The 17,259-nt window shown below is 41.9% G+C and overlaps 1 protein-coding gene across 2 annotated transcripts in view; it reads right to left on the reverse strand.

Annotated features, from left to right (window-relative positions):
* The window catches only part of LOC106577495 (actin filament-associated protein 1), a 119,414-nt gene extending 103,698 nt beyond the window's left edge, over positions 1–15,716 (reverse strand). The window contains exon 1 of one of the 2 annotated variants that reach the window (XM_045701280.1): positions 15,395–15,716. In XM_045701280.1, coding sequence (XP_045557236.1) covers positions 15,395–15,476 — 82 coding nt within the window. In that variant the 5' untranslated portion in view covers positions 15,477–15,716. The remainder of the gene's footprint in view (positions 1–15,394) is intronic. The other variant, XM_045701282.1, reaches the window with a different exon arrangement.
* Positions 15,717–17,259: the final 1,543 nt, after the last annotated feature.

The raw sequence follows: 17,259 nt of genomic DNA on the forward strand, positions 1-17,259 counted from the left end.
AGGGGGCGCTACAGCGCGTTTTGGAAAAAATTCGTGCCCATTTTCAACGGCCTCCTACTCAAACTCAGAAGCTAGGATATGCATGTAATTAATATATGTGGATAGAAAACACCCTAAAGTTTCTAAAACTGTTTGAATGGTGTCTGTGAGTATAACAGAACTCATATGGCAGTCAAAACCCCGAGACCGATCGTAACAGGATGTGGAATTCTGAATTGCGGACTCAACTTCAGCGCTGTGCCTATAACTCACACTGTGAGCAATGGTTCATTGAGCACTTCCTATTGCTTCCACTAGATGTCCCCAGTCTTTACAAAGTGGTTTGGGTCTCCTACTGTGAAAACTGGCTGAAAGAGAGGCTATGGAACGCAGTGACATGGGGAGGGCCATCACCATTATGACGCCGGCGCCCCTGCCTACCCCCACCTTTCGAAACGTTTTGAAAGACAATGAAATCGTCCCCCTTGAATGTTACAGGATCTGTGGTTGTAAAAGGCCCCAGAGATTTGTTATACAAAGTTTAACATGTTTGAACGAACCTAAATGTAAAAAAAAAAAAATCTATTTTGGTAAGAGAGGTTTCGCGCTCATGACGGTACTTTTGTTGCAGCCTTCAGGACGCCCTAACCAGAAAAAGCTATTGGGACATAAAGGAATAACTTTTTCGAACGAAAATACATTTCTTGTGGACCTGGGATTCCTGGAAGTGCATTCTGATGAAGATAATCAAAAGGTAAGGAAATATTTTCAAAAATATACAAGACTAGATTTGATATACGATTGTTCCAAGATGGCACTGACCTGTAACGTTAGCCTATTTTTCAGAGTATCGCATCCCCTTTCATCGCAAAGTATGATTACCCAATAAAGTTATTTTTAAATCTGGCATTACAGGTGCTTTCAAGAGATATTCATCTATAAATCTTAGAATGACAATATTACATTTGAAAAATGTTTTCGAATAGTAATTTAGTAAATTGTAGCGCTGTTTCATCGGATGCATTTGAGGGAAAATAGTTAGTCAACGTTACGCACCGATGTAAAAATGCTGTTTTTATATATACAGTGGGGCAAAAAAGTATTTAGTCAGCCACCAATTGTGCAAGTTCTCCCACTTAAAAAGATGAGAGAGGCCTGTAATTTTCATCATAGGTACACTTCAACTATGACAGACAAAATGAGAAAAAAAATCCAGAAAATCACATTGTAGGATTTTTTATGAATTTATTTGCAAATTATGGTGGAAAGTAAGTATTTGGTCAATAACAAAAGTTTCTCAATACTTGGTTATATACCCTTTGTTGGCAATGACTCAGGTCAAATGTTTTCTTTAAGTCTTCACAAGGTTTTCACACACTGTTGCTGGTATTTTGGCCCATTCCTCCATGCAGATCTCCTCTAGAGCAGTGATGTTTTGGGGCTGTCGCTGGGCAACACGGACTTTCAACTCCCTCCAAAGATTTTCTATGGGGTTGAGATCTGGAGACTGGCTAGGCCACTCCAGGACCTTGAAATGCTTCTTACGAAGCCACTCCTTCGTTGCCCGGGCGGTGTGTTTGGGATCATTGTCATGCTGAAAGACCCAGCCACGTTTCATCTTCAATGCCCTTGCCGATGGAAGGAGGTTTTCACTCAAAATCTCACGATACATGGCCCCATTCATTCTTTCCTTTACACGGATCAGTCGTCCTGGTCCCTTTGCAGAAAAACAGCCCCAAAGCATGATGTTTCCACCCCCATGCTTCACAGTAGGTATGGTGTTCTTTGGATGCAACTCAGCATTCTTTGTCCTCCAAACACGACGAGTTGAGTTTTTACCAAAAAGTTATATTTTGGTTTCATCTGACCATATGACATTCTCCCAATCCTCTTCTGGATCATCCAAATGCTCTAGCAAACTTCAGACGGGCCTGGACATGTACTGGCTTAAGCAGGGGGACACGTCTGGCACTGCAGGATTTGAGTCCCTGGCGGCGTAGTGTGTTACTGATGGTAGGCTTTGTTACTTTGGTCCCAGCTCTCTGCAGGTCATTCACTAGGTCCCCCCGTGTGCTTCTGGGATTTTTGCTCACCGTTCTTGTGATCATTTTGACCCCACGGGGTGAGATCTTGCGTGGAGCCCCAGATCGAGGGAGATTATCAGTGGTCTTGTATGGTCTTCCATTTCCTAATAATTGCTCCCACAGTTGATTTCTTCAAACCAAGCTGCTTACCTATTGCAAATTCAGTCTTCCCAGCCTGGTGCAGGTCTACAATTGTGTTTCTGGTGTCCTTTGACAGCTCTTTGGTCTTGGCCATAGTGGAGTTTGGAGTGTGACTGTTTGAGGTGGTGGACAGGTGTCTTTTATACTGATAACAAGTTCAAACAGGTGCCATTAATATAGGTAACGAGTGGAGGACAGAGGAGCCTCTTAAAGAAGAAGTTACAGGTCTGTGAGAGCCAGAAATCTTGCTTGTTTGTAGGTGACCAAATACTTATTTTCCACCATAATTTGCAAATAAATTCATAAAAAAATCCTACAATGTGATTTTCTGGATTTCTTTTTCTCATTTTGTCTGTCATAGTTGACGTGTACCTATGATGAAAATTACAGGCCTCTCTCATCTTTTTAAGTGGGAGAACTTGCACAATTGGTGGCTGACTAAATACTTTTTTGCCCCACTGTAAATATGAACTTTATCGAACAAAAGAATGCATGTATTGTGTAACATGATGTCCTAGGTGTGTCATCTGATGAAGATTGTCAAAGGTTAGTGCTGCATTTAGCTGTTTTTTGGTTATTTGTGATGCATGTGGTTGGTCGGAAAATGGCTATGTGGCTACTTTTACGATATACTCCTCTAACATAATCTAATGTTTTGCTTTTGCTGTAAAGCCTTTTTGAAATCGGACAACGTGGTTAGATTCAGGAGAGGTGTATCTATAAAACGATATAATTTGAAAAAAAAGGAAAAAAAAAGAAATAATTAAATGTTGTTATGCTAATGGCGATAGGATTTTTCGCTGGATGTCCGTTAATCTCTCTGTCGGTGATGGCTTTGTTACGGAAGGTTTGGGAATCGCTTCCTTTTAGGTAGTTGTAAAATGAATGTATCTATTCTGGATTTGGATAACAATAATTTTTGTCTTACTGAGATTCACTGTCAGGGCCCAGGTCTGACAGATTCTGTGCAGAATATCTAGGTGCTGCTGTAGGCCCTCCTTGGTTGGAGACAGAAGCACCAGATCATTAGTAAACATTTGACTTCAGATTCTAGTAGGGTGAGGCCGGGTGCTGCCGACTGTTCTTGTGCCCTCGCCAATATATATGTTGAAGAGGGTCGGGCTCAAGCTGCATCCCTGTCTCCCCCCACAGCCCAGTGGAAATAAATGTGAATTTTGTCAAACTTGTTTGTGTACATGGATTTTATAATGTTGTATGTTTTTCCCCCCAAACACCACTTTCCAGCAATTTGTATAGCAGACCTTCATTCCAAATTGAGTCAAAAGTTTTTTGAAATCAACAAAGCATGAGAAGATTTGAGGATCACATATTCACTCTGCATAAGGTTGTGCAGAGTGAATACGTGATCTTCGTATGGTAATTTGGTAAAAAGGTCCATTTGACATTTGCTCTGTACATTGTTTTCACTGAGGAAATACATTAGTCTGCTGTTAATGATAATGCAGAGGGTTTTCCCAAGGTTGCTGTTGACACACATCCCACAGTAGTTATTGGGGTCAAATTTGTGTCCACTTTTGTGGATTGGGTTGTTCAGTCCTTGGTTCCAAATATTGGGGAAGATGCCAGTGCTGAGGAACATGTTAAAGAGTTTAAGTATAGCCAATTGGAATGGGTGGTCTGTATATTGTATCAATTCGTTTAGGATACCATCAACATCACAGGCCTTTCGGGTTGGAGGGTTTCTATTTTGTCCTATAGTTCATTCAATGTAATTGGAGAACCCAGTGGGTTCTGGTAGTCTTTAACACAACAACCACCTGGCCTTTCAGCCCATCAGTACGTTGCCAGGCGTCTCCTTTAACATATGCATCAGATGCATATGAACCCGCAAGGTGTAGCAAACATAAGCGCCAACGCTTGTTAAATAGTGCATCAACTATTATAAAGCATTAATAGCAAGAAGAAATATTTTTGGAAGCATATCAAAAAGTTATTTGTTTAGATAGAGTCAAGGATATGTTTTATATAATACTACAAAGTCCTAGAGAAAACACAGGCATATAGCCCGTTTTAGTTTTCCTTACATTAAAAACAGTGTAATCCATTTGATCATCTGTATTTGTAGATTCGATTAGTATTAGAGTTATAGCAATTAGTAAAGTCCAGATACAGCTTGTTTTGACAAAGTAGAAACTAAAAATACATTATTATTAATAATATATCTAGCCAGGTGCACAGGTGAAATGATTTGCTGTATTCATAAATAAAAGCACCAGTGCATGAACAATTTTAAAGGATGAATTGCATAAATTAATATTAGTAGAAATATATTCATGACAAGATATAAAAACAGTCATTCGTATCGGACACTTTAGTGTGCCCTTATTGTAAGGACCGACGCTGGAGACGGGAAGCAAGTACAGGGAGTGAACATTTAATGGAAAATGGACATCAAACAAAACAAGAACAGCGTCTGGACCGGGGGAACAAAACATGGCGACAATAATGCTGACACGGGGAACAAACTGATAAAGAGGGGGGGGCGATCAACAACGTGAAGGAGTCCAGGTGAGTCCAATGAGCACTGATGTGCGTAATGACGGTGACAGGTGTGCGTAATGAAGGGCAGCCTGGGCCCTCGAGCGCCAGAGACGGGAAGCGGGAGCAGGAGTGACTTACACGCGTGCCTTTATGCATGAATCAAATCTCGTCTTCTCTTTATGCTTTGGGTCCACAGTCGGCACACAGCGTCGGGGCTTTGTGTGAGCAAGCCGGTTGCACTGCACATAGTTTTCATGGGCCTTGTTTTGTGTGCACCAGCAGGTGTCGGATAATCGCTCTGAAACGAATGCGTGGCATAGTCTCTCAGAAAATGTCCACCCCATACTCATCACACTAAAATGACTCCATATCCATGCTCTTTCCGTTGTACGCCCCGCGGACATTCAAGAGTGCAATAAATGCTCAGAGTTCATCCATAGACATGTCCCACCTACTGTTTCCTTTCCTGTGTGCATGAGCAACAGTACAATCTCTGATGTGCTGCAACATCTGCATGTCACATAAACTTGTCCCTCTTTTCTACCCAAACCGTGCCATCCCTCCTAGACTCCCGTCTCTGTTCTGGTTTTTCTACGGCGAGGCTCAGGCATCGTAGGCTCGAAGACATCAGAATCAGAAGACTCTTCATCGGCAACATCGATTTCAAGCTCAATATCCGATCCTCCAACTCACCTCAATTCTGCAGGATTTACAATGCTGTCAATGCGTCCATTCGTTTGGTTCAGCTTGCCATTGTGAACTACACACTTTGTATGTTGCACTCAGTGTCTGATTTGACTCTCCGAGGGGAAATTATATACCATAGCCAGCCTTTCATAATAAAACAATTAGACCGCCCACAATTCATCAAAATTACACTATTGTTCTAAATTCAATCACCCTCTCCTCATCATTCAGTTCACTGAAGTCATATGCAACATTATCAGTTTCTGTCTGCTTTATATCGCCTATTCATCCATTAACAACAGAATAGCACATTTACAATTTTAAGTTTGTTATACTACTAGTTTTTAGTTAGTAACCAGAGCAATGCTGCCACGTGAGTGGTCATGAGTGGTCATGAGCTGAATGCATGGACAGCACGGATATTCACGGACAAAGGTAAGTGTAATAGGAACAGCACAATATGCTCATCAGATTGTCAATTTAATCGTGTCTATAGGCCAACTCTTAATATGTGTGAAATTAGTTTTGGTATAGTTTCGATGTAGTTTCAATGGGCCGGCTGTGCAGGCTGACTGGCATCGTTTGTTTCCCGCTCATGAAGTTGGATAGAGTCAAGGACATGTTTTCATCATTCTAAAGGCCTACTGCAACACATAGCATGTTTTCATCATTCTAAAGGCCTACTGCAACACATAGCATGTTTTCATCATTCTAAAGGCCTACTGCAACACATAGCATGTTTTCATCATTCTAAAGGCCTACTGCAACACATAGCATGTTTTCATCATTCTAAAGGCCTACTGCAACACATAGCATGTTTTCATCATTCTAAAGGCCTACTGCAACACATAGCATGTTTTCATCATTCTAAAGGCCTACTGCAACACATAGCATGTTTTCATCATTCTAAAGGCCTACTGCAACACATAGCATGTTTTCATCATTCTAAAGGCCTACTGCAACACATAGCATGTTTTCATCATTCTAAAGGCCTACTGCAACACATAGCATGTTTTCATCATTCTAAAGGCCTACTGCAACACATAGCATGTTTTCATCATTCTAAAGGCCTACTGCAACACATAGCATGTTTTCATCATTCTAAAGGCCTACTGCAACACATAGCATGTTTTCATCATTCTAAAGGCCTACTGCAACACATAGCATGTTTTCATCATTCTAAAGGCCTACTGCAACACATAGCATGTTTTCATCATTCTAAAGGCCTACTGCAACACATAGCATGTTTTCATCATTCTAAAGGCCTACTGCAACACATAGCATGTTTTCATTTCCCTTACGATACATTTGATTAGTAGAGTTACAGTAACTAAAAACAGTCCTGTAACAGCTTCTTTTTACAAAGTAAATGCAAAAGAGAATGGTATCGATCCGCAAAGCGTGCGGTCAAATTATTAACATCAGGGCCAACGCTGATAAATTGGCATAACAAACTCATCATTACACTATTGCCGTTCTAGATTAAATCAACCTCTTCACCCTCATCATTCAGTTAGGACTCACTTAAATTTGATTGTGAAGTAAGGTGCACAATTATTGCCCATTCATTCATTTATCATTCATTCAGTGAGGAGAGAGAGACGCATTAGTGCCTGGCTGGGTACCAACGTCCAGCAGCACATTGTCTTTGCGGCTGAAGTTAGGAATAGGTTTGAAAAAGAAAAACTGGTCAAAAGGCTCTAAATACTTTGTTTGTGATTTCAAAATTCTGACAAATGAGCAGTGATAAAAAAAAACATTTAGGAAAAGCCTGGGAAGGAGCATTATATAGCTGATTTCTGGGCTGATTTCTTTATTCACAAAATCAAACATCAGTGGCCGTTGGCCTATGGCGGTTCTAGTGTTAATAGCGGATTCTAAGATTTGTAATTGATCATGTATATGTTTTTGCTCTTTGTTATAGAGCCAAAAAGATTGAAGAAGTGGTTTATCTATGCATCTCCATTTTGGATATAGAACTCTTCGTGTTGTTTGTTTAGTGTGTTCCAATTTTCCCAGAAGTGGTTAGATTCTATGGATTATTCAATTACACTGAACTGATTTCTGACATGCTGTTCCTTCTTTTTCAGTGGTGTATATCTGTATTGTTTTAGTGATTCACCATGGTGAAGGCTCAGGTTTTCTTGGTCTCTATGTTTTTGGTTGGATAGGTTTCTCAATTTCTTTCTTAGGTTTTTGCATTCTACATCAAACCAGTTGTCTTTGTTTCTCTTCCTCTCCCTCTCTCTCTCTCTCTCTCTCTCCCCCCGTCTCTCTCTCTCTAACCAGCTCTGTATTTAAATGTTACTATAGCTTTGGTCAATTCAAAAACATCCCTATACAGTACCAGTACAGATGCACTAATAGAAAAAGTCCAGTCCGGACCTCAACACAAACTACAGCCTTACCCAAAACACACAGTGTCCAGCTCAATCCCATTTACATTTCCTCTACTAGGATATGAGAAGGACCCCCTCTCAGCCCAGAGAGACTAGTTGTTATTGCCTGACTACAGATAACAGACGTCTTTATTAAAAAGCCCAGAGGGTGATACCGCTGCACATCAAATAGGGTACAAGATCCCTGGGAGAGGCTACAACAACCTCCAGCGCACACACACACACACACACACACACACACACACCCTTGCTGAGCCACAGCCTAAGCATCCCAACAACAGGCCAAGTCATTCCAGGGCTGAGGAATGAGACGAGAGGTATGATGAGCGCTGAAAGAATATGACAGGCAGCCTCATGTTCATGTTGACAATGTGGTGTGTCTTCCAGGAAAGGGGATTGGAGGAATGTGATGGTTCCATTCCCTGTCTGGTGTTGACAGTTCTAGCTGAGGGCTACGGTCAGGAAGACCACAATTGCAGTATTTTGGGGGTTCTGATTGAATAGTTCATTCACAGGGAAACAAATTCAGAGAATTCACTGCGTTGTGAATGTGATCCGTGTGCACGTGTGTTAGTGTTGTCACGATAATAGAATTTTGACATAATACCAGGTTTACTATCACGATACCGTCACGATACTCAATACTGCGACAAAAAAGGCGTATTAGCCAAAGACACAGAATGGCACTTGATCCAGACAGATAAACTCATCCAATTCTCTGTTCAATCATTGGGCATCTTTTGAGTTCAATATCATTACATTCCAAAATTGTCATAAGAAAAAAAATCTGAGGCAGCCACGTCTGCATTAATTAATAAATGATACAATCAAACAATTAAACGAGACTTTGTTTTTAACCAATCTAACAACATAAAACATAACGGTAATCTTTTATTTGAATGGTAACTCTATTGATAAAATGGGTAAAAAAATAAATCAAGCCTAGTTCTATTCACAATACAGGTGAATGCATATTCAATAGGAATGTATGCATGTTTGAGTTATTGCGCTTGCACGGAGTTACTCACTGTTTTCATGGGACTACAGATGACAAACAATCTGTTTCTGTTCCATTTGGGACTTATATTATTATACTGATCAACAACATTTGCATAGAAGTAGCAATCGCTTCTTTTATAAAAGTGTGCACTGTCTCTTTAAGACCCAATAATGACATCATTCACAAGGCACATTCCCACACAGTCAGTTGAGAGGAGAGATACCTGACACAGACAAAAGGGGAATGCATCTTTAGACGTGAGGGAGAGATGATTAAGTGAATTAGCTAATAAAGTTTGTATGGACATTAACAGTTTCAGCATTTCAAAATGCCGTGTTGCATTATCCAAGTGTGCTAACTTCTGTGCGCATGAGTGGGAAGCAAAAAGTATGTAGCCCAGACTCCCAGTCCTCAGTAAGAGGAGTAGGCAAGAGGCATGAGCGGTGCACTCCACGCAATAAAGGCACGTCGCCTGCGCTGATAGACAGACTTGATCCTCTCAATCAGTATACGACGTGAGACACGTTGGACAGAAAGTAACAAAAAGTTTTAGGACCGTTCATGTTCCAGTATCGAAAAACGAAAAAGTACAGAGGTTTCGGGATACCATGAAACACTAGTGTGTGCGCGCTTGTGAGTGTGTATGCATGCACGTGTATGTGGAAGATGTGCCACGATGCCCATTTCTGTGCAAGTCTGCACAGATCGAACAGGATGCAGGCAGATGTGTTTGCAGGCAGGTGCCGTGTGTGAAAATATTTGGGATGAAAGGCAAAGGGCAGGGAGACAAACTACCCTAGTGAAAGAATGACGGGACTTCACCTTGTAGAACCATGCTCTTACAAGCCCAAACTTTATGCACCGATGAAGCTGTTTATAATGTGTGAGTGTGCGTGTGTTTTACTACTAACCAATGACCCGTGTGTGAATGCCTACGAAAGGAACAGCTGTGTTATGAGGGACCCCTTGAAAATGTGATGACATGACATTCGGCCTAGATCTAAATAAGTTCTCCCCTAACCTGGTATACTGTAGATAAGTCTCCTTTTAAACCTTAGTCTCACCCTCAATGGAATACATCAACCAAGTCATCAACAATGTCTGTGAACAAGTCCATTTTGATGACCAAAACACCACATTATTTGGTTATGTTACAGATGTTCACACCACATCCAACATCGATCCCACACTGTAAAACAGCCCAAACTGCTTGATCCTACCGTGCTAACTTCCCTAGCATCTGTGAACCATTAGCTGAATCCAATAGCCTTTTACAGGAGCAAAGTGACACTTTGAGGCGAACATCATTTCTCTCTCAAACTATATCCTTCCCTCTACTTTATAGATCTACTTTGGGTCCGACCCAAACCACACCACTTTCCCCAGCAACCTCCGTCTCATAAATGTGGCAAGGGCGCTAACTACCTCCCCTCTTTCATCTTCTATCTCTCCTTTCTCGTCTCTCGCTTCAAATTGCTACCATGTGGGTAGGCTTGGTGGTCAGGGTGACCAGACGACCGTACAGGGAGTATAGACATAGACACACACATAGTCTGATTAACTGGAATCATTCCTCCTCTCCTCCTGGGAAGACTGGAGAGGCAGAGAGGGAGGGAGAGAAAGAAAGAGACTAATAACCATTATTTTACTGAGACCCTGATTAGAGAGAGAGAGACACTTCATTGGGGAGAAGCCATATACCATAAGTGAGGGTTAGGTCAGATGGAAAGAAAGTAGGAATGAGAGATTTTATGGAGAGACAAGGGAATTCTATATACTGTGTTTTACTGTTAAATATTATTATAGAGTGAACATGAAAGACCGCTAGAGAGAGGGGAGGAGTTGGACAGACAAACAATGGGAGGCAGGGAAGGGCTCAGACTCTTCTGTGCTCACCCCTCCGCCCTTTGTGTTGAGTAGTTCAGAGCTGAGACACACACACACTCTGCTCTTTGTGAGGAGTCAATGCACAAATGACTAAAGGAGCCTGCAGCAAAACTCACCTCATGCCCTCTCAGACACTGACTCACAGCGCTGGGGGGGGGTTTATCTCAAATACCCGGGGACAGCTGATATATATATATATATATATATATATATATATATATATATATATATATATATATATACTCACATACATATATACTAAACAAATACATACATACATACATACCTCACTGAAAGAAAAGACTAACACACAAAAACTAAATAAAATAAAAACCATGCCCTACAGTAGTACTCACAGACAATAGAGAAAGTCAATCTTCTCCACTCCCTCTCTAATGATTTTCTACCTGGCCTTGAGTCTCCATCTGGATTCATGACATATTAATGGAAGGTGCTGAGGAGTATTTTTCGCCGTTCAAACAGGAGTAGTAAAAGGCCTAGTTCACACATTTATTTATATATTTTTTCCTATAAATTTCAATTCATCAGAGGGTGCTGCAACACCCTCAGCAACCCTACTTACCTGGGGCTGTGGCTTTGAGGTTCTAGTTCAGTCATGTTTTTTGTTGCCCTGAAGGGAACGGATAAGAGGGGAAGGATAGAGCCTGTGTGTGTGTGTGTGTGTGTGTGTGTGTATATGTGTGTGTTTGGGGAAAGAAATGCCTAGGGGTGAGGAGAGAGCTAATGTGATAACATCATTCAGAGGACAAACATCCAGAACGCTTGCCATATCCAAAACACAGCCGCCAGGACTGGAGAGAAGCTTCCAGTAACCCAGAGCTATACGTTACTGTAATATAACAGGGAAATTATATTGGAGATGTTCAAAACATGTTGTTTTGACATGCATACGGTGTGACATGCATAACCAAGAAGACTCGAACTCAACACAATTATCTTATATTGATATCACAAAGATGATTCACAGAAAAACTGTGACAGCTGTTGCTGAAAGGGCTATCAAATCAAAGGGAATGAAGAGACTCGGTTGTCGGCTTTGGAAAAACGAGTCATCAAAATGACCCCAACGCTAGTACGACGACCTTGTGTCAGGCAGCGTGAACTATCAAAACACTAACTTCAGCTCCAGATGCCAGCCCTGTCAGAACACGAACTGAATGCCGTCCCTTGTATCCCTACTTGAAGCAGAGCAATCATGCATATTCTATTCTCACCATGGTACTCATAACACAAGCACCGACAGGTAACCGAGCGCCAGACAGGGAGGCACTCTCGCAAATCACATTTTACCTCAGATTTTCCCCCGTGAACTTTTCGTCACCTGGACACATGACATGCCAAAGGTTTCAGCTAGATGGCTCCAGCCACTGGAGGTGATCTTTAAGTCTGAATTATTATTGGAGAAATGATTCATAACATTAAATCAAATCTAGATGTCAGTTTCAATGACTGTAGTGAGATGTGGGGAGAGTAATGGAGGTGGAACTATGCCCAGATATACTTAGAGGCATTATCAGGGAGACAGGGAGAAGGGTAGGCTAATCCTTACATAATAAAGAACAATGTGATAAATTGATACATTGCTTTAGTCACTGCTATGCTATGCAGGAGGAAAATGAGGCTGGGTAACTCAGTCACATGCACGCACACACACAATATGCTTCCTTCATCATTCTGTCTTCTTACAGACCATTGGGGGTAGGATGTTTTCCTCAAGGCAAACACCTGGACTAAAGACAGCGGAGCTCAACAGACTCTCTGAGGAATGAGAGCAAGCGAGCGAGAAAAAGAAAGCTACGGATCCTCCCATAGTGCACTCCACCTTCACACTTAGCCCTGCTGTAATGCGTCTGGCCCTGACACACACTACAGAACACCACCCTGAGGCACAGCAGACTCACTGTACCCACCAGAGACACAGCACAGACAGAGGGAGTCTAGGAACACTGTCCTCGGGCAAAGTATGGTACACTCATAACCACTAGAGAGAGATTTTAAAATCCCCTTTACTAGGTCAAGACCCTATAGTACATGAATAGTGACGCTTCAGAAATCATGCACCAGCCTGTAAGAAAAACAGAAGTTTGAGAGCGAGAAGAGGAGACTGAAAGATAGGCATGGAGAATAGAAGTAGATTCAGAGAGAGTTGGGTCGGAAGGTAAATTAAGAGACACGAACAGATCTATTTTACAGAATGAGAGAACAAACAGAGAAGCAGTGATGGAGAAAGACAGAAAGAGAGCGACGCAATAACACAGTTCCCCTCCGAGCTAACCTTACTCTTCCCTGCATGATGAGGAACTGAGAAGGAGCCCCACTGCGAACGTTTAATCAACATTGAACCCATGCGGTCGTAGCCCTTTCTGTTGTGTTATCACTAAATCAGGGGGGATAGTGTGGGTTGGTGATGGTGGTGGTAGGGATAATACTCAAGACATGGATTAATGGCAGGGGGAACCGTATCTCAGCCCTCGCAGCTGTGTTGCACTGTGCACCCCACGCTAACTTGCTACCACACACCCAGGGGCCCAGATGTCCAATAGTGACGTCACCAGCAACGCCCACAGCACCGACATGGTCGGCTTAATGGAACCAACTGCCAGAAATCTCAGTCGATTACTGTAAGATGTAGGATGAGAATTTGCTGCCCGCGCTACAGACGGCTATATCGGCCCGCTAATACAGGACTAGTAAAGGCCCAGAGCACTACTTTTGTGAGATTCTTTTTTATAGATAACTTTTTTTATTTTTTATATTCCGATTTTTAGGGGGTGCTGCAGCACCCTCAGCACCCCTAATTCCCGCTGCTATGGACAGGGGATCAAGGTTTCACCTCAGATTCAACTCAAAACCATACCACCCATATTCTGACCTGCCCTGACACACATTTTTACGGGAAATTACCCACTGAGGCCCTGCTACACAATAGCTGCTACTTCTTGTGTATCAATCAGGACATGGGACAAGAAAGTTGTCGCAGGGGACCTACGGTACGTGTGTGCTCCACGGCCATTGTCGCCCTCTCCCAGGTTGTGTAAGGTAGTGTTTGTCCCAAATGACACCCTATTCCCTATGTAGTGCACTACTTTTGACCAGAGCACTACAAAGTGAATAGGATGCCATTTGGGATGCAAAAAAGAGAGTTGGTCCAATACTGCGGCCAAAGAGCTTGCAGGATGTATACAGTAGGTCTGCCTTCCATTGTCCATTGTTACAGGGACTGCCTGCCTGGACTGACTGTGGTGGATTGGCTTTGGCTTCCATAAAGAGCTGGGGAAATACCGAGCCTCAGGCACACACAATTAGGGGTAAAAATAAAACAAAGGCAGTAGAAGTAAAGGTTCCAGGGATTATTTTTCCAACAAGTTCCTTGTAAACAATCCGGACTGGGGGATACAGGTCGGCTAAGGTAGAGATGGAGACTATAGATAGGCCCAATGGCCCACATAAAATACAAACGGTGTTAAAACATTTTTAATCCAATATTTAATAAATGGCCCAGGTCATGTTAAGTGTCATTTCCAGTTATTGCTTATCCCTTCAAAAGGTGCCCCTTCCTAAACATGTAGTCTGATTAATCCAAACCCAACAGATTTTTCCCATCCTGTGCCCCATTATATTTGATTCATTGGATTTGTTCTAAATAACTGAGCTTCTTGACCCCCCCTCCCTCCCTCCCTCCCTCCCTCCAGCCATTCAGTCTCAGTTCGCAGCAGGAGTGGCTGCTGCAGGGTGCCAGACCAGCTGATCCATAACATGCTGCATCTCAATAGTCTTACTCTTAAGCGTTTCCTTTCCTTGTTCCATGCCCTTCGTCTTTACCCATCTGAAACTACAGGCTAGTTAAAAGCAATATGGTTCTAGTGATTGAGGGGGTACGGCAGGATTGGAACTTGAACCGGCCACTCTGTGGTTTCTGGGTAAATTCACCATCTGTGCCATAAAAGCCAAAGCTTTTTGGCATAAACAGTAGGCTTTACACACACTGGGAGGCTACATGGAATGATGCTTTTGGGCAAAATTTGCTTCCACCTGTACAATTTCTGTGTCAGTTCACATGGAGGAAATAATACAATTATAGGAAAGAATACAATGACAGGAAGCAAATGTAGTCCTTTGATACACCTACACAGTGTCCCAGGCAATGAGGTATGGTCACGGGTACCATACCGTCTGAGTTCATTAGTCTGTCAATTAATCACGCTGCAACCTGCTCATCCTCGCCAGGCAGGACCCCCCGTTGGTCTACACCTCGTGTTCCTTTGTGTTCTGCCTCTCCATCCCTCATAGCAACCTTATTCATGTTGTTGTAGCAAGAATACTTTGACCATTTATATTGAAACGCTCAATTGGAGTTGAGTCAGACGAGACAAATAATTTTATTCTCACGAGAAAAAAAAAACAGGCAGAGAAACAATCTATACGGAAGTATTATGCCAAAACAAGGGGAAAAAAACAAACAACGCCACGAACTGATATTGTTTACATAATACATTGGAAAATTCAACAGCAAAACACCTTATATTTTCCCCAAACACAAACGATACACACCCTTCAAGATGATAGCAAGCTATGCTACTGTATAAACATGGTTACAAGCGCGTTGTTTTATTAGACTACAATTATCTCAACAAACACGGACAGAATAACAATGAATGAAAGTGGAATTATAGGCGTTAAACAAAAATGCTTACCTTTTCCGTTTTTGTCCATGTCGCCTAGATACTTCCAGGGTGTGTACTTATCCTGTATAGTAAGCAAGCTGTGGACTCTCATGCGTCTCTCTTCCCTAGTGTAGTGCTCCTTGCTTCCTTTCCCTTAGTGATGGGTCATTGGCGAACGAACGGATCTTTTTGGTGAATGTTGGAACCGAATTGCATCGGTGAAAGAGACGTTCATTTTGGCTGCCTGATTTGCACACTACTGCTTTTTGAGCTCAAAACAATGTTTTTTTTTGCAGTTAAGTTACAACATAATTACCGGTATCTAAAGAGGGTGAATCCTCACTGCAGAAACAATACATAGTGGGGAGAGGAGAGCGCGTCAATCTGGTCCACGCTGATTTTTTTTTTTTTTGCTGGCCATTTAATAATTTGGCATGGTAAAACTGTATTGAAACGCGCATTTCACGATCTGACATAATGGTAGCCTACCTTTTGTGCTGTACATTGGAGATTGGCATTTATTTCATGGTTCTATGTTGTTTTTTAAGCATTTTGAACGAAGAGCCGTTTGGGAGCCAAATGAGCCGACTCTTTTACGTGAACGGAGCCAAATGAGCCGGCTCACCAAAAAAAATCGAAATGCCCATCGCTACTTTCCGTGGGTGAGGGGACAGAAGGCTATTCCAGCTGTCAAGAACACAGACGAGATGGACAGAGTAGTAGCCAATCGCAGCCGTAGCTTACAAGGGCTTTCCCAATCACAGATAATAAGGGGTGGGGGTCTTTGCTTTTCAAATAGCCAGTCTAGTGGATTTGAGGCAGCTGATATAATAACTATCTATCAACATATAGGCTTATCAAGATAATAAATAGACTAACACAGAATGGCAGTTTGCTCAACTCTGTACTCTCCGATTTACTCTACAGGCTATGCGAAACCATGATGAATCAAATGACAACAATGATTCACTTCCTTTCGTTAGCACCTGTTTCAACATAATAGATTCATAGTGTGGAAAAATCATTCAGTAGCCAGACTGCACCCAGAAATCTTCTTTCCTTTGTACCAGAGCAACAAATTAGACAAAGTTACATATTTGTTCACTGGGTTTAAACCGGATGTCCTGCTCTAATTTAATTTAGAGACAGACTAAATCACATGCGTCAAAACACATTCCACGGAGGGCCAAGTGTCTGTGGGTTTTCGCTCCTCCCTTGTACTTGATTGATGAATTAAGGTCACTGATTAGCAAGGAACTCCCCTCGCCTAGTTGTCTAGGTCTTAAATGAAAGGAACAACCAAAAACCAGAAGACAAAAGGCCCTCCATGGAATGAGTTTGACACCTCTGGACTAAATGAATATAAACCAGGTCTCTCCAGCCCTATTCTTGGAGAGCTACCCTACTGTAGTTTTTCACTGCAACTCCAGTTGTAACTGACCAGATTCAGCATATGAACTAGCTAATTCTCTAACTCTCCTTCCGCGGCCTCCAACTGCTCTTAAATACAAGTAAAACTAAATGCATGTGTAATACCCTTGTTTGAACCAAGTATTGAGCTTATTTGTTATAATTAATTGGTATTATATTTAAAAGATGATTGAATTGCTCCTAAACTGTAATGTTAATGCATTATGCTTTTTGAAGAAATATTTATTTAATGTATAAGTGAATAGTTTGATTTACTTTGAAGTTTAGGTTTTGACCAATAAGGTCGCTTGTTAAGCTGTGGCTAATGGGAGTTGACCTGGTTAACGGGAGGCCTGGGAAAAAAGAGAGGGAAAAAGACGTTGATAAAAGGATGGACGTTTTACCTTAGGGCGGTTGGTGAAGAAAAATTATAAAAGAAGACGACAGAACTATAACAAAACCCCATACCTACTAAGACATGAAGG

The sequence above is a fragment of the Salmo salar genome, chromosome ssa18 (genome assembly GCF_905237065.1).
Source record: "Salmo salar chromosome ssa18, Ssal_v3.1, whole genome shotgun sequence".
Lineage (NCBI taxonomy): Eukaryota > Metazoa > Chordata > Actinopteri > Salmoniformes > Salmonidae > Salmo > Salmo salar.